Source organism: Hyla sarda, chromosome 2 (genome assembly GCF_029499605.1).
Source record: "Hyla sarda isolate aHylSar1 chromosome 2, aHylSar1.hap1, whole genome shotgun sequence".
NCBI lineage: Eukaryota > Metazoa > Chordata > Amphibia > Anura > Hylidae > Hyla > Hyla sarda.
Window position 1 is genome coordinate 6,806,459 of NC_079190.1, and position 17,411 is coordinate 6,823,869.

Below are 17,411 nucleotides of genomic sequence, written 5' to 3' on the forward strand. Positions count from 1 at the left end.
TGATGCAAGTTTGTGTCCGATGATCCCACAATAAAGAATCTGTTTTTACCACACTTAGCGCTGGACGTTCCTTTTTGCACAGACTAATCCAGTCCGAGGACGCTGGCTGCCAGTCCGCACGCTTGTGTTGGAGGTACGAGTGAGAGAGCTGTCCACACAATGTACAACTCCCCCATACTGTCCCAATAAGTGGTAAAAACTAAGACTAAAAGAAAAATCCCCACAAAACTCACCCGTCAAACCTCTCTGTGAGTGTGTATATGCGTGTGTACAGTTCAAGCATTCTCTGCACCATTCACAAATATTAACAGAAAGAAAAACATTATAAGCATTTAAATAGTTAAAGGGGTTATCCAAGAATCGAAAAACAGAGATAATTTTTTTCAAAGACGGCTCCCTGTCTGTCTCCAGGTTTGGTGTGGTTCTGCAGCTCAGTTCCATTGAAGTGAATAGAGCCAAGTCGTAAAACCACACCCAAAGTGGAGACAGACAGGGAGAGGTCTTTGAAAGAAAATAGGTCTGGTTTTCGATTCCTGGATAACCCCTTTAAATGGGCACTCTCATTAAAGTGAACTTTGAATATGTTATAGATTACTAATGACTAAAAATTTTCCTAATATATGAAAAAAAAAATATATTTTTTTTTCATCTTTGCAATGCTGTCCACTAGGTGTCACCCTTCTGGGTCCAGGATGCCTTCCCCCCCCCCCCCCCCCCTCTCACGCAGAGCATGTTCGGACCACTGCTGGCCAGGCAGTGGTCCCATTATAGAAAATCATGTCCGTCCACAGCTCACTTTCTGCCTGTATATGAAACAGGCAGAGAGCGAGCACAGTGCCCGTGCGGGAGCACCTAATTTACATATCCCCACCCACTGCATCTCCCCTTTCTCCTCCTGTTTTTACTTTTTGAAGACATTACAGGGCTTCAAAATATAGCAGCAATTTTCAAATTTTTCACAAAAAATTTCAAAATCGGACCAGTTCAATTTTGAAGTGAATTTGAAGGTCTTTATGTTAGAAATTCCCCATAATGGACCTCATTAGGAAAACTGCACCCCTCAAAGTATTCAAAATGACATTCAGAAAGTCTGTTAACCCTTTAGGTGTTTCACAGGGTAAAAGGAGAAAAAGACCCCCGAAATTTGTAATCCAATTTCTCTCGAGTAAGGAAATACCCCATATGTGGATGTTAAGTGCTCTGCGAGCGCACTAGAGAGCTCAGAAGGGAAGGACCGACAATGGGATTTTGGAGAGCGAATTTTGCTTAAATGGTTTTTGGGGGGCATGTCGCGTTTAGGAAGCCCCTTTGGTCCCAGAACAGCAGAAAAAAACACCCATAGAGAAAAATTATTGACAAACTTTCGTTAAAGTGGGACATGAAAATGAAAGATAACATTTTTTTCACTGGTGTTACCCCAAATTTTTCATTTTCACAATGGGTAATAGGAGACAATGCCCCCCAAAATATGGAACCCTCATATTTGGATGTAAAGTGCTCTGTGGGCACACTACAGGGCTCAGAAGGGAAAGAGCGACATTGGGCTTTTGAAGAGCGAATTTTGCTGAAATGGTTTTTGGTGGGCATGTCGCAATAAGGAAGCCCCATGGTGCCAGAACATTAAAAACATTTTTTTTAAAAAGGCACAGTATTTGGAAACTACACCCCTCAAGAATGCAAAAAAAGGTTACAGTGAGCCTTTACACCCCAGAGGTGTTAGATGAATTTTTGCTAAAGTTGGACATGAAAATTACATTTTTTTCACTTAAATGCTGGTGTTACCCCAAAGTTTCACAAGGGGTAATAGGAGAAAATTACCCCCCTAAATTTGTAACCCCATTTTTTCTGAGTATGGAAATAACCCATATGTGGATGTAAAGTGCTCTGCGGGCGCACTATAGGGCTAAGAAGGGAAGGAGTGCCATTGAGCTTTTGGAGAGAGAATTTGTTTGGAATGCTAGTCAGGGGCCATGTGCTTTTACAAAGCCCCCGTGCTACCAGAACAGTGGACCCCCCCCCACATGTGACCCTATTTCAGAACCTACACCCCTCATGAAATGTAATAAGGGGTGCAGTGATCATTTACACCCCACTGGTGTTCTTTGGAACAGTGGGCTGTGAAAATGAAAAATTGTATTTTTAATTTTCACGGACCACTGTTCAAAAAAATCAGTCAAACACTTGTGGGGTGTATATGCTCACTGTACCCTTTATTGCATTCCGTGAGCGGTGTAGTTTCCGAAACAGGGTTACATGTGGGAGGGTCCACTGTTCTGGAAGCATTGGGGGCTTTGTAAATGCACATGGCCTTTAATTCCAGGCAAAACTATTTTGCTCCTTCTCTTCTGAGCATTGTAGTGCGCCCGCAGAGCACTTTACATCCACATATGGGGTAATTTTTACTCAAAAGAAATGGGGTTAAAAATGTTAGGGGCTTTTTTCCTATTACCCCTTGTGAAAATGAAAAAATGTGGGTCAACACCAGCATTTTAGTGGGAAAAAAAACACATTTTTCATTTTCACGTCCAACTTTAATGAAAATTTGTCAAACACCTGTGGGATGTTAAGAACCCCTTGTTACGTTCCTTGAGGGGTGTAGTTTCCAAAATGGTCAGATTTGGGTGTTTTTTTTTTAGTTTATGTCAAAACGCTGTAACTATTAGCCTCCCCTGTGAAAATCATCAATTTAGGCCTCAAATGTACATGGTGCGCTCTCACTCCTGAGCCCTGTTGTGTGCCCGCAGAGCACTTTATGTCAACATATGGGGTATTTCCGTACTCAGGAGAAATCGTGTTACAAATTTTGGGGGTCTTTTTCTCCTTTTACCTCTTATGGTAAGTATGGGGCAACATCAACATGTTAGTGTAAAAAATTATAATTTTTTCACTAACATGCTGGTTAGACCCCAACTTTTCCTTTTCATAAGGGGTAAAAGGAGAAAAAAGCCCACGAAAATTTGTAATGCAATTTCTCCCAAGTATGAAAATACCCCATATGTGGCACTAAACTGTTGCCTTGAAATACACAGGGCTCCACAGTGAAAGAGCACCATGCGAATTTTAGGTCTAAATTCGGGATATGCATAGGGGCGGACCCGGATTCACCAAAAAAAAAAAACCCTATGACAAGGTGCCTCTAGCTGTTGCAAAACTCCCAGCATGCCTGGACAGTCAATGACTGTCCGTCAATAATGGGATTTGTTTTGCAACAGCTAGAGGCTCCGTTTTGGAAGCACTGTCATACGTGACATTTTTCATTTATATTGAGGGGGGGGGGGGGGGGGGCGACAACAGTGTAAGGGGTGTATATGTAGTGTTTTACTCTTTATTTTGAGTTAGTGTAGTGTAGTTTAGTGTTTTTAGGGTACATTCCCATGGGTGGGGTTTCACAATGAGTTTCCCGCTGGGAGTTTGAGCCATGGCAGGAAATTTGAAGCAGCTCAAGCTCACAGTGGGAAACTCACTGTAAATCCCCACCTAGGTGAATGCACCCTGTACTTTTTTTTTTTTGCAAATCTACATCTCCCAGCATGCACTGACAGCCGAAGGACATGCTGAGAGTTGTAGTTATGCAACAGCTGGAAGGGCACAGTTTGGAAACCACACTGTAGTGGTCTCCAAACTGTGCCCCTTCAGATGTTCCAAAACTGCAACTCCCAGCATGACCAGACTTTCCAGGGCCAGACTTTCTGAAGGGCCAGATGTTGATGAACTACAACTCCCAACATGCTCCCAACACTGTCTGGGCATGCTGGGAGTTGTAGTTTTGCAATATCTAGAGGAGCACACTTTGAGGACCACTACACAATGGTCTCCAAACTGTGGCCCTCCAGGTATTGCAAAACTACAACTCCCAGCATGCCCAAACAGCCTTTGGCTGTCTGGGCATGCTGGGAGTTGTAATTTTGTAACCTCTAGAGAATGACAGTTTGAAGATCACTTACCGATCTTCACTGACGCCCGCCGTCACCACTCAGCAGGCTGCCGCCGCTGCCTGTCACGTCGGAGCAGCCCACTGATGCCACCACCGCACTGGTAAGATGCCACCATTGCATACCGCTTCCAGACATGTTTCCCTCACTCTGCCTGAACTTCCAAGGGTGGGCATAGCGGGGGATCTTATCGTTACCCGTCCTCTCGCCTCTGCCCTGGGATTGGCTGGTCAGTCCTGACCGGCCAATCGCAGGGGATAGGAGGAGGTGGCACCCCTGCCACCTCACTCCTATCCTACAGGGTGATTGGTGCTGTCTCGGACAACACCAATCATCCTGATTTTCAGGGTCATAGGGTCACCAGAGACCTGATTGGCCTGAAATCCCTGCAAATCGCTGGTCTGAATTAACAGGACCCCCCCTAGGCATTGCAACGGATCGGATGCCTGCTGATAGATATCAGGTACGCCCTCCATCCTTAAGTACCGGGACACGAGGGCCTACCGATACGCCCTCCGTACCTAATAGGTTAATAATAATAATACAATTTTTATTATTGTTGTTGTTGTTATTATTGTTATTATTATTAGTAGTAGTAATAGTAGTAGTATTGCAGAGAGTTTAGGTGCAACACCAATAGGCGCACGCACCAGACGAGGACTTTTTTATAGGACTCCTGAGTAACTAAACAGCAACATTTGCAGAGTGATGTTTTTCTAGATGTTCACATTACAATGACTTCAGTCACCAGGGGCCATTCCCCTTAGGACTTCACAGGTTATAAATTGTACAGTAAGGAAATGATCAGCAGACGGCCGGGAGATCTACTGAAGCTTCTTCTTCTTATTACTGTAAGTAACACGTCCTTTTAGATTTCTAAATATCTCATTGTGTTACTTGTGTAATATTTTTATGTCATTTTATAGAGGGTAAATCTATGGTAAACTGTCGGGTCAAAGACGCGAACAACGTCATCTCTATCCCTAATCATAAGAAGAATAGGAATAGAGGGAATCACTTCCTAATACACTTATAATAGACTTTATTATTCCGTATACAGGGATGGATGAGCGTCATTTCCTGTGCTGTTATCTGAAGTTTTTATCGGTACCATTGTTGTTTTGATAGGACTGTTTGATCACCTTTTTACTCTTTTCATATTAAATTTTTATATTTTTATTATTATTGTTATGTGAAGTGACCAAAAATCCGCAATTCTGGCGTTTGGTAATTTTTATGTTTACATCATTCACCTTGTGCGATCATAAACATTAAATGTTAACCCTTTAAGGATGCAAAAGGTGATATAAAATGCATAGGAAGGTATATTGATGACCTCATTGTAATTGGGAGTGGTGTAGGTTGCGGCGGAACTGCACTAAGAATGACACATATACGAAATGGAGTCTGAACAACTGCATAATAGATTGAGAGATAGGGGCTATGATGATAAATTACTTAAAAAAGCCAAAGACAGGGCGGATAAGTTAAATAGAGAGTCAGTCATTATACACAGAGACAAACGCAAGGAGACACAAAAAAGTGATGAGTCTGCTCCTTTTTTCATCACCCAGTACAGCAGACAGTATAATCAGATAGGACGGATCATGAGGAAATATCTTCCAATATTGTATCAGGATCCGATCCTAGGTAAGATTGCGTCTGCAGGTTTCAAAATGGTCTCAAAACGAGGCCCTTCTTTGGGAAATAAACTGTCACCCAGTATGTTTGGCACTAGTGCACCTTCTAGTAATCCGACCTGGCTACACAGTCCAGGTAACTGGAAATGTGGCCATAGCACGTGTGTCACGTGTAAACACACGCATGTATCGAGGGATTTCAGGTCATATAGTAACAACCAACAATATTGTATTAAAGAATACCTTAATTGTAATTCGAAATACGTGGTATATTTGGCCTCCTGCGAGACATGCATGTGCCAATATGTAGGATGTACGTCCACACCATTGAAAGTGAGAATCAGACGACATTTGTCTGACTGTACAAATTTACAGTTTAACATCTCAGCACTATCCAAACATGTTAGGGATGTACACCAGGGCAATGCAGAGTCCTTCAGAGTGGTAGGAATAGAACGTGTCGAAAAAACGTCACGGGGTGGTGATTTAAGGAGATCTCTCTTAAACCGGGAGTCCTATTGGATTTTCCTACTTGGCACCCGGCAACCAGCTGGCCTTAATTTAAGATATGATCTTATCCTTACATATTAATATACCATGTCCTTTACCACGCTGTGCGCCCATGACATAGTGCTCCAATGCCAACTGCAACATTATTTAGCATAGTCATTATATGGGTTGCATTGGGTTTATTATATTGGAGTTCTGTGCCTCGGATGCACAGTGTGAATCAGATCATACACGTAGAAATTTTTATGGGTAAACCTCATTACGACATTATTCATCCATTTATGACATAACTAATTTGGAAAAGATAGTATTTATGTCCTGCCATGTTAATTTTCATCTTTGCCTTTATGAATGTAATTTAAAATATTTGTAATCCAGTGCCATGTTTTACTTCCATCTGCGGAGGCAGTCACATGACCAATTGCTATACTATAAATTGTTTTACTAATTGGTGTGTTTTATGCCATGACTAAGGGTCTTGTTACCCGAAACGCGTAGGCTTACGCTCTGTTCTGTTCATGTATCGGTTTTTAAGCCAATAAACCACATTGCAACGGATACTGTGTGCTGGACGTCCTATCTTGTTCGTGGCCGATAAGGGGTTAATTTTTTTAAGGCGTTTACTGTGCGGTAAAAATTATGTTATTTTTATTCTGTAGATCGGTACAATACAGCTTTTATATTCTTTTTCCTTTTCACAATAAAATCCTTTTTTCTTCTTCTTTGTCTTGCCATGTTCCGACAGCCATAACTTTTTTATTTTCCGTAGAATGTCATTGTGTGAGGGATTATTTTGAGATGAGCTGTACCTCATTGGTACCATTTTTGCAAAACATGCTACTTTTCGATAATTTTTACTCCACGTTTTGGACTATAATTAGCAATTCTTGCTTGCTTTTTTTTTTTTTTTTACGGTGTTAATTGTGTGGAATAAGCAGGTACTCCGGTGAAAAACTTTTTTTTTTTTTTTTTTAATCAACTGGTGCCAGAAAGTTAAACAGATTTGTAAATTACTTCTATAAAAAAAATCTTGATCCTTCCAATAATTATCAGCTGCTAAAGTTGAGTTGTTGTTTTCTGTCTGGCAACAGTGCTCTCTGCTGACGTCTCTGCTTGTCTTGGAAACTGCTCAGAGTAGAAGAGGTTTGCTATGGGGATTTGCTTCTAAACTGGGCAGTTCCCGAGACACGTGTCATCAGAGAGCACTTAGAAAAGAACAACTCAACTTCATCAGCTCATAAGTACTGGAAGGATTGATTTTTTTTATAGAAGTAATTTACAAATCTGTTTAAATTTCTGGAGCCAGTTGATATGTATAAAAAAGGTTTATTCCTGGATAACTCATTTAATATAATCCCCTGTAAGTTCCCCAGTCAGTCTCCTTCCCCCTCTGCAAGCTGTTAATATAGCCCCCTAGTTAGTCTCCTTCCTCCACTACTAGCTGTTAATGTAGTCCCCTCTACCCTCTAAGTTCCTCAGTCACACTCCTCTCCACTGCTATCTATTAACCCCTTAAGGATACAGCAAATTTTCGTTTTTAGGTTTTCGTTTTTTCTACACTCCATTTTACCCCTTCGCATCTTGGCCTGTTTTGACCTTAAAGGGGTACTCCGGTGAAAACCTTTTTTTTTTTAAATCAACTGGTGGCAGAAAGTTAAACATATTTGTATATTACTTCTATTAAAAAATCTTAATCCTTCCAGTACTTATTAGCTGCTGAATGCTACAGAGGAAATTCCTTTCTTTTTGGAACACTGATGATATCACGAGCACAGTGCTCTCTGCTGACATCTCTGTCCATTTTAGCAACCATGCATAGCAGATGTATGCTAAGGGCAGCATGGTGGCTCAGTGGTTAGGACTGCTGCCCTGCAGTGCTGGGGACTTGGGTTCAAATCCCACTAAGGACAACAATAAATAAAGCGTTATTATTATTATTATAATAAAGTCAGCAGAGAGAACTGTGCTCGTGATGTCATCAGAGAGCATTCCAAAAAGAAAATAATTTCCTCTGTAGTATTCAGCAGCTAATAAGTACAGGAAGGATTAAGATTTTTTAATAGAAGTGATTTACAAATATGTTTAACTTTCTGCCACCAGTTGATTTAAAAGAAAAAAGGTTTTGACCGGAGTACCCCTTTAATGATCGGGCCCCATTTTCCAAATCTCACCTGTGTCTCTTTATGTGGCAATAACTTAAGCAATTTTGGGATCGTTTTTGTAACATATTGAACTTCTTATAAGTAGTAAATTTCGGTTGAGATATTCAGTGATTTTGGTAAAAATTTCAAACTTTTGTGATGAAATGGAAAATTTAGCATTTTTCTAGGATTTACATTTTCTCCCATAGAAGTGAATTATTAATTCTTGCCTACAATATGTAAATGTTATATTGATGTTATTTGTTAAATCCTTTTGCTTGTTTAGGACATTTGAAGGGTCTTAAGTTTAGTTGAAATTTTCCACATTTTTAAGGACATTTAAAAATCAGATTTTTTGAGGTAGCAGTTCAGTATCGTAGTGTACTTGAAGGGCAGAAACCCCTCATAAATTAGCCGATTTTAAAAACTGCACCCCTCAGAGCATTCCGAATGACATTTAATAAGTTTATTAACCCTTTATGTGTTTAGAAGAAATTAAAGCAGAATGTAGGTAGAATTTAAAAATGTAATTTTTTTTGCAGCATTTTCATTTTAATCTTTTTTTCTGTAACACAACAAATGTTGACCGAGAAATAAAAATTGTGCAATCAAATATTTATTCCCCTAATTCTGATGTTTTGAAATATTCCAAATGTGACCCTTAGATGCTACATGGCCCCATTGCTGGTCAGTAAAATTATTATTATTATTATTATTATTATTATTATATAGTTTATTACATTTAGGCTAGGTTTCCACTTGTTTTTTTTTTTTTTTTTACAAAAACGCCAATGAAAACGCCTATTCTGCCGCATGGCGTTTTTTTTTTGTGAAAAAACGCTGTGGTCAGATGTTAGCTGCGAGTCCATAGTAAACTACAAAATGCCAAATCCACTTGGTGTTTTTTTTTTTTTTTATCCTTTTAGCGTTTTTGGGCTCCTTGGCAGTTCTTAAAAAACGACCTCTTGTCGAGACTTTGGCGTTTTTTCGGGAAAATATTGGCGTTTTTCTCCCATAGAAGTCTATGGGAGTGAAAAAACGGCAAGAAAATGTCAGTTTTAAATTTGGCGTTTTTTCAGGCGGTTTTTATTCTCTTTTGGACTTTAGCGATCCCAAAAAGTGTTGGAGATACCTTTTTTATTAAAATTTAGTAGGGTACCATTAAAAAAAAATAATAAAAAAAGATACAGTAGTGATGGAAAAAATTGTATTTAACGAAATTTTTCTTTTTATAACAAAATTTTTATTAATTTTTAAACAGGGATCAATTTATGTGCGCGGGTAGGGCACTAAATGTAGCCGACAATAATAAAAATGTAGTGTGTGTGTATGTTTCACTTTTTTTTTTACATTTTTTAGGTAGTACTACTACTCCCAGCATGCAACACACTGTTCCATGATAGGAGTAGTAGTTACCTGTACTAATTGACAGATCGCCGGGGTCCATTGCGATCCTGTATAATGTATAGATGCGGCCGCTCTTCTATGGTCCCTGCACTGCCGTATATATACACATATTCATATTTCCTGCAGAGAGCTGTGATTGGTCAGATGGTTCCAGCCAATCACAGCTCTGTGGGAAATATGAATATGTGTATATATACATCAGTGCAGGGGACCATAGTAGAGCGGCCGCAGCATCTATACATTATACAGGAGGATCACAGCGGGTGTCAGGAGGAGTGACACTCGCTGTGATCTGTCTATTAATGCAGGTACTACAGCTCCCAGCATGGAGCAGAGTGTGCTCCATGTTGGGAGTATTAGTACCTGCAGTAAGGGACAGATCCCAGGGATGTCACTCCTCCTGACACCCGCTGCGATCAAAGTGACTGTCGGGATCAGCTGTTCTCAAGGCTACAGAGCCGGGAGAACAGCTGATCCTGAGCAGTAGATATACATCGTATACATACTGCCCAGCAAGAACTTACAGTAAGACTGCAATATGTATACAGTATACACATTGCTGGCTCACTTAACCCCTTGCTGAGCTGTGCGCTATGCACCAGCCCAGCAAGGAAAGAGTTAACTTACACTGCTAGACAGTGTAGGTTAACCCTTTGGGCGGTATACACTATATACAGCCATCTATAGATAGCTGTATATAGTGTATACAGAAGATGGAGAAGTCCCCTTACCTCCGTCCAGTCCCCGCGGGTCCGTGTAGCTCCGCCCCTAGTGATGACGTCATTAGGGGGCGGAGCTACAGACACAATCCAGGCTGGCAAGAGTATAAGGCTCTGTTAACATTGTCCGTATTGGATAGTGGGAACAGACCCTTCTGCCAGTGTCTACCCAGACAGGGAGACTCCAGCTGTTGCTAAACTACAACTTCCAGCATGCCCAGACAGCCAAAGGCTGTCTGTGCATGCTGGGAGTTGTAGTTTTGCACCGATTGGAGGCTCGCTGTTTGGGTAGACATTGCATTATGGGCATTCTCACCTGCAGAGAGCACAAAAAATGTCCTAACCTATTTTTTTTTTGTGTTTTTTTCTTTCTTCTCGTTTCAGATCCGTGTATGCAGAGGATTACGACGGATTCGATGGATTACGAAGGATGAACAGGATTTTTTTTATATTTTAATAAAATGGTTAACGAGGGCTGTGAGGGAGTGTTTTTGATTTTTGACGCTCTGGGCCTGTTGGTAATGGCTCTTCCCTGGGTACCAGGGTAATAATTGGGGGTTAGCGCCAGCTGTTTTTGGGGCTAACACTAAGCCCCGGCTTAGTCATGGATTCCGTCTATTAGACAGCCTCCATATCTAAGCCTGAATATTCAATGAAAAAAAGACACAACACATTGGAAAAAATATTTTATTTTAAAAAACACTCCCCCACAGCCCTCGTTAACCATTTTATTAAAATGTAAAAAAATAAAGTTCATCCGTCGTAATCCATCGAATCCGTCGTAATCCTCTGCATACACGGATCTGAAACGAGAAGAAAAAAAAAACACAAAAAAATATATAGGTTAGGACATTTTTTGCGCTCTCTGCAGGGGAGAGCGCCCATAATGCAATGCCTACCTAAACAGTGAGCCTCCAATTGGTGCAAAACTACAACTCCCAGCATGCCCAGACAGCCTTTGGCTGTCTGGGCATGCTGGGAGTTGTAGTTTAGCAACAGCTGGAGTCTCCCTGTCTGGGTAGACACTGGCAGAAGGGTCTGTTCCCATTATCCAAAACGGACAATGTGAACAGAGCTTCAGACTGGCCTGAATATGTCTGCAGCTCTGCCCCTAATGACGTCATCACTAGGGGGCGGAGCTACACAGACCGGCAGTGACAGAAACGAGGAGGTAAGTGGACCTCCTGTTCTGTATACACTATATACAGCTATCTATAGATAGCTGTATATTCTGTATACCGCCCAAAGGGGCTATAGGAGCAGTCAGTCTGGTGACAGGATTCCCGGCGGCTGTATAGTATACACGGGTACACTATGCCCCCTGTATACTATACGGCCCGGGAGGTGAGTAGTGATGCTGTACATCACTCCTCATCTCCTTACACTCTGTGGACCGGGCGCTCAGCATCCGACCCACAGAGTGGTACCTGAAGGTAGTGAGAAAACTGCAACAGGGGACAAATTTGGCTGTTTCCACACACCAGGGAAAACGCCAGAAAAAACGCCAGAAAAACTGCCAAAAAAACCTTTAGGTGTACAAAAAAAAAAAAAAACAAGCGGAAACCTAGCCTTATAGTACTATTAAAAATGTTTTCACCGATGGAGCTGTATGTGGGATGAGTTGACATTGTTTGATGTAACATTTTAAGGGGTTAATAGTCATAGGTCTTTCAGTTGTCCACCTACAGACCCATATGAGGATTGTTTTTATGCAAATCCAATTGTACTTTGTAATCACGTCGCTCATTTCAGTGTAAAATCTACGGCAAAACCAATGAAAACTTATTTGTGGGATGAAATTGAAAAGCGCAAAGAAATTTTGTAACTTTTGGGGGAGTTTACATTTCTACCGAGTGCTATTTGTGGTTACAATGACTTGCTCTCTTTATTCTGTAGGTCCATACAATTACAACTATATAGTCCCCAATTCATATAGGTTTTGTTTACGCCATTTAAAAAATGATTGCGTTTCGTAAGATAATGAGTATATCTAATATTGTCCTCTTCTGACCCCTATAACACATCAGTTTTTTTTTCCACTCATTTATGTTCTTCAACTCTGAAAAAGTGGACAAAAGTTCCACAAAAAAAATCCCATTTACCTCAAAATAGTACCAATAAAAACAACTAAAATTTATTTTTTTGTTATCACTATAATTTTATAGAAATAAAGTAAATGGTGTAAATATAATCACCCCCCCCCTCCCCTCTAAGAAAACATTTAAATAAAATTAAAATAAATAAATAAAAGGCTGAAAAATAAGACCCTATTTGGCTCTCTCGAAGGAAAGAATTTAAATAAAAAAAACACATTTGGTTTTGCTCTTGAGGTATAAATTCTGAAAACAAAATGTTGATCCTAAATTCATTTGCATTTGGTCAAGCTGCAATACGCTCTGCTTGGGTCACACTTCTGTAGGGGCTCCATTTGGGGCCATCTATCAATGAACACTAATGAATCCTAATGGATCCCGAGAAATCCCATTGACTTTAAAGGGGTTTATCCAGGAATAGAAAAGTAGAGCTAGTTTCTTTTTTTTTTTTAATGCTCTCTGTTTTTGAAAGAAATTAGCTCTGTTTTTCTATTCCTGGATAACCCCTTTAATTGCGTCTATTTGGGTTTTCAATTCCTACAAAAATGAATACTACTTTCAATATTATTTTGTCCACTTACTGGCGTAGGAGCCACAAGTGTGAACATGTCCTTCATTAAGTTTCACCTCCACTCCATTTCAAGCCAAGTTTTCGGACCATGTACCATGTGTCCCATGTCCCCTTCATAATATATTTTGTGACCATGTTATTAAATATGTCATTTTTGCTTTGTATATTCTCCTTTTAGGTCTTTTTGAAGAATGGAGAATCAGACTGTAATTTCAGAAGTTTTTTTAGTTGGATTTCCAGGGGTTCCTGAAGACCTCCACAACCTTGTGGCCGCTGTGATGTTTTTGGTTTATGTATTCTCCCTTACCGCCAATGGTAGCGTCATATGTTTGGTCACCCTAAATATGTATCTTCACCAACCCATGTATCTGATAATAGCAAACCTCGCTGCCTCTAATCTCTTGTTTGATACAGTTACATTACCAAAACTCATTGCCCGATACTGGTTCGGGTCTTCTTCTATTAACTTCAAGGTGTGCATCTTCCAAATGTTCTGTGTCCATTTTTTTGGAAGTATTGATTCTTATCTGCTAATGTTGATGGCTGTGGATCGCTATATTGCCATCTCCCAGCCCCTGAGATACACTTTGGTCATAACCAATAAGAGAACGCTTGTTACTTGCTCCTTTTTTTGGATTTTGGCCGCCTCATCTAGAAGTGCAACTGTGTCAACCCAATTTTCTAAAATAGTTTTATGTGGCCCGGATCCCAACAAGATAAACACTTTGTTTTGTACCCATGGGGCAATCATGGACATGTACATGGACTGTACAGACGTAACCTCCATGAGGAATGAGTCCTTTGTCAGCGCTATGGTGGTGCTACTTGTCTGTTTAGGGATCATTGTGCTCTCTTATATCTTGATCATAGTGGAGATCGCCACATCATATCGCTCTGACATTTGGCGCAAAGCCTTTTATACCTGCACAACCCATCTGCTGGTGGTGGCCTTGTATTTTGTGCCTCGACTCTTTCTCTACATTGTTTCTAACATTTCTAGCATTTCGGCAATAATTGTTCAGCCAGATATCAATGCCCTCCTTTTGTTTTTTTACTCTGTTGTCCCACATTTGGCCAATCCCGTTATATATTTCCTCAGAACGAAGGAGATCCGACAAACATTTGCCAAAGTTCTTCAGAGAATCAAATACAGGGTTGGCCATATGTAAATGTGTTAATATAAGGATTGTGTAAGGTCAATGTAGACCTTGTAAGGTCCATTAAAGGGGTTATCCAGGAAAATACTTTATATATATATATATATATATATATATATATATATATATATATATATATCTCAACTGGCTCCAGAAAGTTAAACATATTTGTAAATTACTTCTATTAAAAAAATCTTAATCCTTTCAATAATTATCAGCTGCTGAAGTTGAGTTGTTGTTTTCTGTCTGGCAACAGTGCCCTCTGCTGACATCTCTGCTTGTCTCGGGAACTGCACAGAGTAGAAGAGGTTTGCTATGGGGGATTTGCTTCTAAACTGGGCGGTTCCCGAAACACGTGTCATCAGAGAGCACTTAGACAGAAAAGAACAACCTTAACTTCAGCAGCTCATAAGTACTGAAAGGATTAAGATTTTTTAATAGAAGTCATTTACAAACATGTTTAACTTTCTGGAGCCAGTTGATATATATAAAAAAAGTTTTTTCATGGATAACCCCTTTAAGAGCTTGAAAAATCATTGGAGACCTAAAAGATCAATGTAGACTTTGTAAGTTCTATGCAGACCCCGTAAGTTCCATGTAGGCCTTGTAAGGTCTATGGCTATGTGGTGCTGGGATAGTAAGTAGGATGACAATGAGGGTAGTGGCTAAGTGGTGTAACTCAAAGTCCCTTTGTGAACCCCACTAAATCCTTTTTCAAAGGAAGCTGTTCCCTTATACACAGTCCAGGAGAAAGACTTTGTTGAAGGATTTTGGTGAAAAACTGTAAACTTTACTTAAAGGGGTACTCTACTCCTAGACATCTTATTATCCCCTATACAAAGGTTAGGGGATAAGATATCCGATCACGGTGGTCCCACCGCTGGGACCCCCACGATTTCTGTGTAGCACCTGGCGTTCATTTAGAATGCTGGGTGTGGGAGGTGGGGATTGATACAGCCACGCCCCCTTGTGATGTCATACCACACCCCCTTAATGCAAGTGTATGGGAGCTACTACACCCCTCCCATAAACTTGCATCGAGGGGGCGTGGCCTGATGTCACAATGGGCGTGGTCATTACATCACGGCCCCCGCTGCCTGCTCCAAGCGTTTGGAACAAAATGTTCCGAACGCTGGGGCAGCGGAGTACCCCTTTAAAGGGATATTCCAGCCAAAAACATCTTATCCCCTATCCAAAGTCCCAGTAGTGGGCCCCCCGCGATCTCCCTGCAGCACTCGCATTTTATGTGGGGCATACTTGATATATGAAAAAATAGAAACAAAAAAGAATAGCGCGACAATGTGCCGTAAATGTGGTTCTTAATACACTGGGCAGAAGATGTATGAACAGTTTTTGCTCATCTTGGGGTGTTGTGCACTGGGTACAACACCATGTAGTGCTTGTCTCCCGGTGCAACGGGAATGGCTGAATTTAGGAGGTGCGGCTCACACCGTGGCGTCCTGTGGGTCCGGGACGTCTGGAGGATGCAATGGATAGAGTTTCATGAGACAATCGTGCTCAGGGAAAAAAAATCGGTGTCCAAAAAAGCGCTCTCTCCTCTGCGTCAGCTCGCGGATATCGGATACAAATGGTGGTTATGAAAAGAAATAGCCTTGCTCGGTGGAGTAGTTTAGTAGTTGGTGGGACCCCCCCTTCGTCAGATCCAATGATCATTGGATCTGACGAAGAGGGGGTCCCACCAACTACTAAACTACTCCACCGAGCAAGACTATTTCTTTTCATGACCACCATTTGTATCCGATACCCGCGAGCTGACGCAGAGGAGAGAGCGCTTTTTTGGACACTGATTTTTTTCCCTGAGCACGATTGTCTCGGAGAAACTCTATCCATTGCATTTTATGTGGGGCTGCGTCTCCAGTTTCGTAAACCTCCGGGCTTCCGGGACTGGGAACATGACGTTGCGCCACATCCCCTCCATTCATGTCTATGGGAGGGGGCGTGACGGCCGTCACGCCCCCTCCCATAGACATGAATGGAGGGGGCGTGGCGTGACGTCATGTCCCCAGTTCCGGAAACCCAGAGGTTTCTGAAACTGGAGACGCAGCCCCGCATAGAATGTGGGTGCTGCGTGGAGATCGCGGGGAGTCCCAGCAGCGGACCCCCTGCGATCAGACATCTTATCCCCTATCCTTTGGATAGGGGATAAGATGTTTTTGCCCATAATACCCCTTTAACACCTGATGCAGATCGGTACAATATATACCAGAAACATTGCTTGAATTGGTACAACTGTAATAGTAGGAGAAGCCGAAATCTAGTCACTGTCCCAAGATGAGCTGTTAGCAGATATATGGCTTTGGTGCTTTCTTGCCCTTATACTTTTATAATGCAGATGTGACTCTCTGATGTACTAGCTTGGTGTCCCAATTACTTCAGCTAAACCCATGGCAAAAGAAATTGCAGAACCCCACTCCCCGGCGGCACGAGAATCTGAAAGGCATATCCTGGTGAAGTTTCCCCAACTCAAGTGGACACTGGTCCGACCAGAGGCAAAGCAAGATCCAGTGAGGAGACAACAAAGTCCTTGAGCAACTTAACTTTGCTAAAACTCCTTTAAAGACAAGTTTCATAAATCCTTGGAGCGGGACTGGCTAGGTCTTGGTTGTAATTAGAAATTTCTGATACCATTAAAGGGGTACTCCACTGAAAAAAAAAGAAAAAAAAAAAACAATTTTAATCAACCTGTGCCAGAAAGTTAAACAGATTTGTACATTACTTCTATTTCAAAATCTTAATCCTTCCAGTACTTATCAGCTGCTGTATGCTCCACAGGAAGTTCTTTTCTTTTTGAATTTCCTTTCTGTCTGATACAGTGCTCTCTGCTGACACCTCTGTCCATGTCAGGAACTGTCCGGAGCAGGAGCCAAAATTCATTGGTTGCAGAAGAGAGGAGGGCATGCCCCGCCGGCGAGCCCGTAATGCGGGAAGTGGCCGCAGCCTCAATTAATGTGCACCCGCAGCACAAATCATGCCCAAAATTGCTGGCAAAAGCGAAAATAAAAAGCGTGCCGCAGTGGAGCTGACAGGGGCGGTGGCTGGGGCCTGGACAACTCCGGTAAGTAGTGGTTGGGCGGTTGGGGGAGGGGGAGGATTGCCCCGCTACCCCCCAACATGTGCATAGAGAGAAGACCCGGAGTCTGAAAACCTCTATCCCTAGACTTAATAAAAGGTAGCCATCACCCCCAGGAAAATCCCCCTGGGGGCCCAGGTAATAGGGGGA

At 41.5% G+C, this 17,411-nt stretch overlaps 1 protein-coding gene across 1 annotated transcript in view; it reads left to right on the plus strand.

Annotated features, from left to right (window-relative positions):
* The window catches only part of LOC130356735 (olfactory receptor 10G4-like), a 42,514-nt gene extending 28,332 nt beyond the window's left edge, over positions 1-14,182 (plus strand). Inside the window, exon 2 of the mRNA XM_056558643.1 lies at positions 13,192-14,182. Coding sequence (XP_056414618.1) covers positions 13,205-14,182 — 978 coding nt within the window. The 5' untranslated portion in view covers positions 13,192-13,204. The remainder of the gene's footprint in view (positions 1-13,191) is intronic.
* Positions 14,183-17,411: the final 3,229 nt, after the last annotated feature.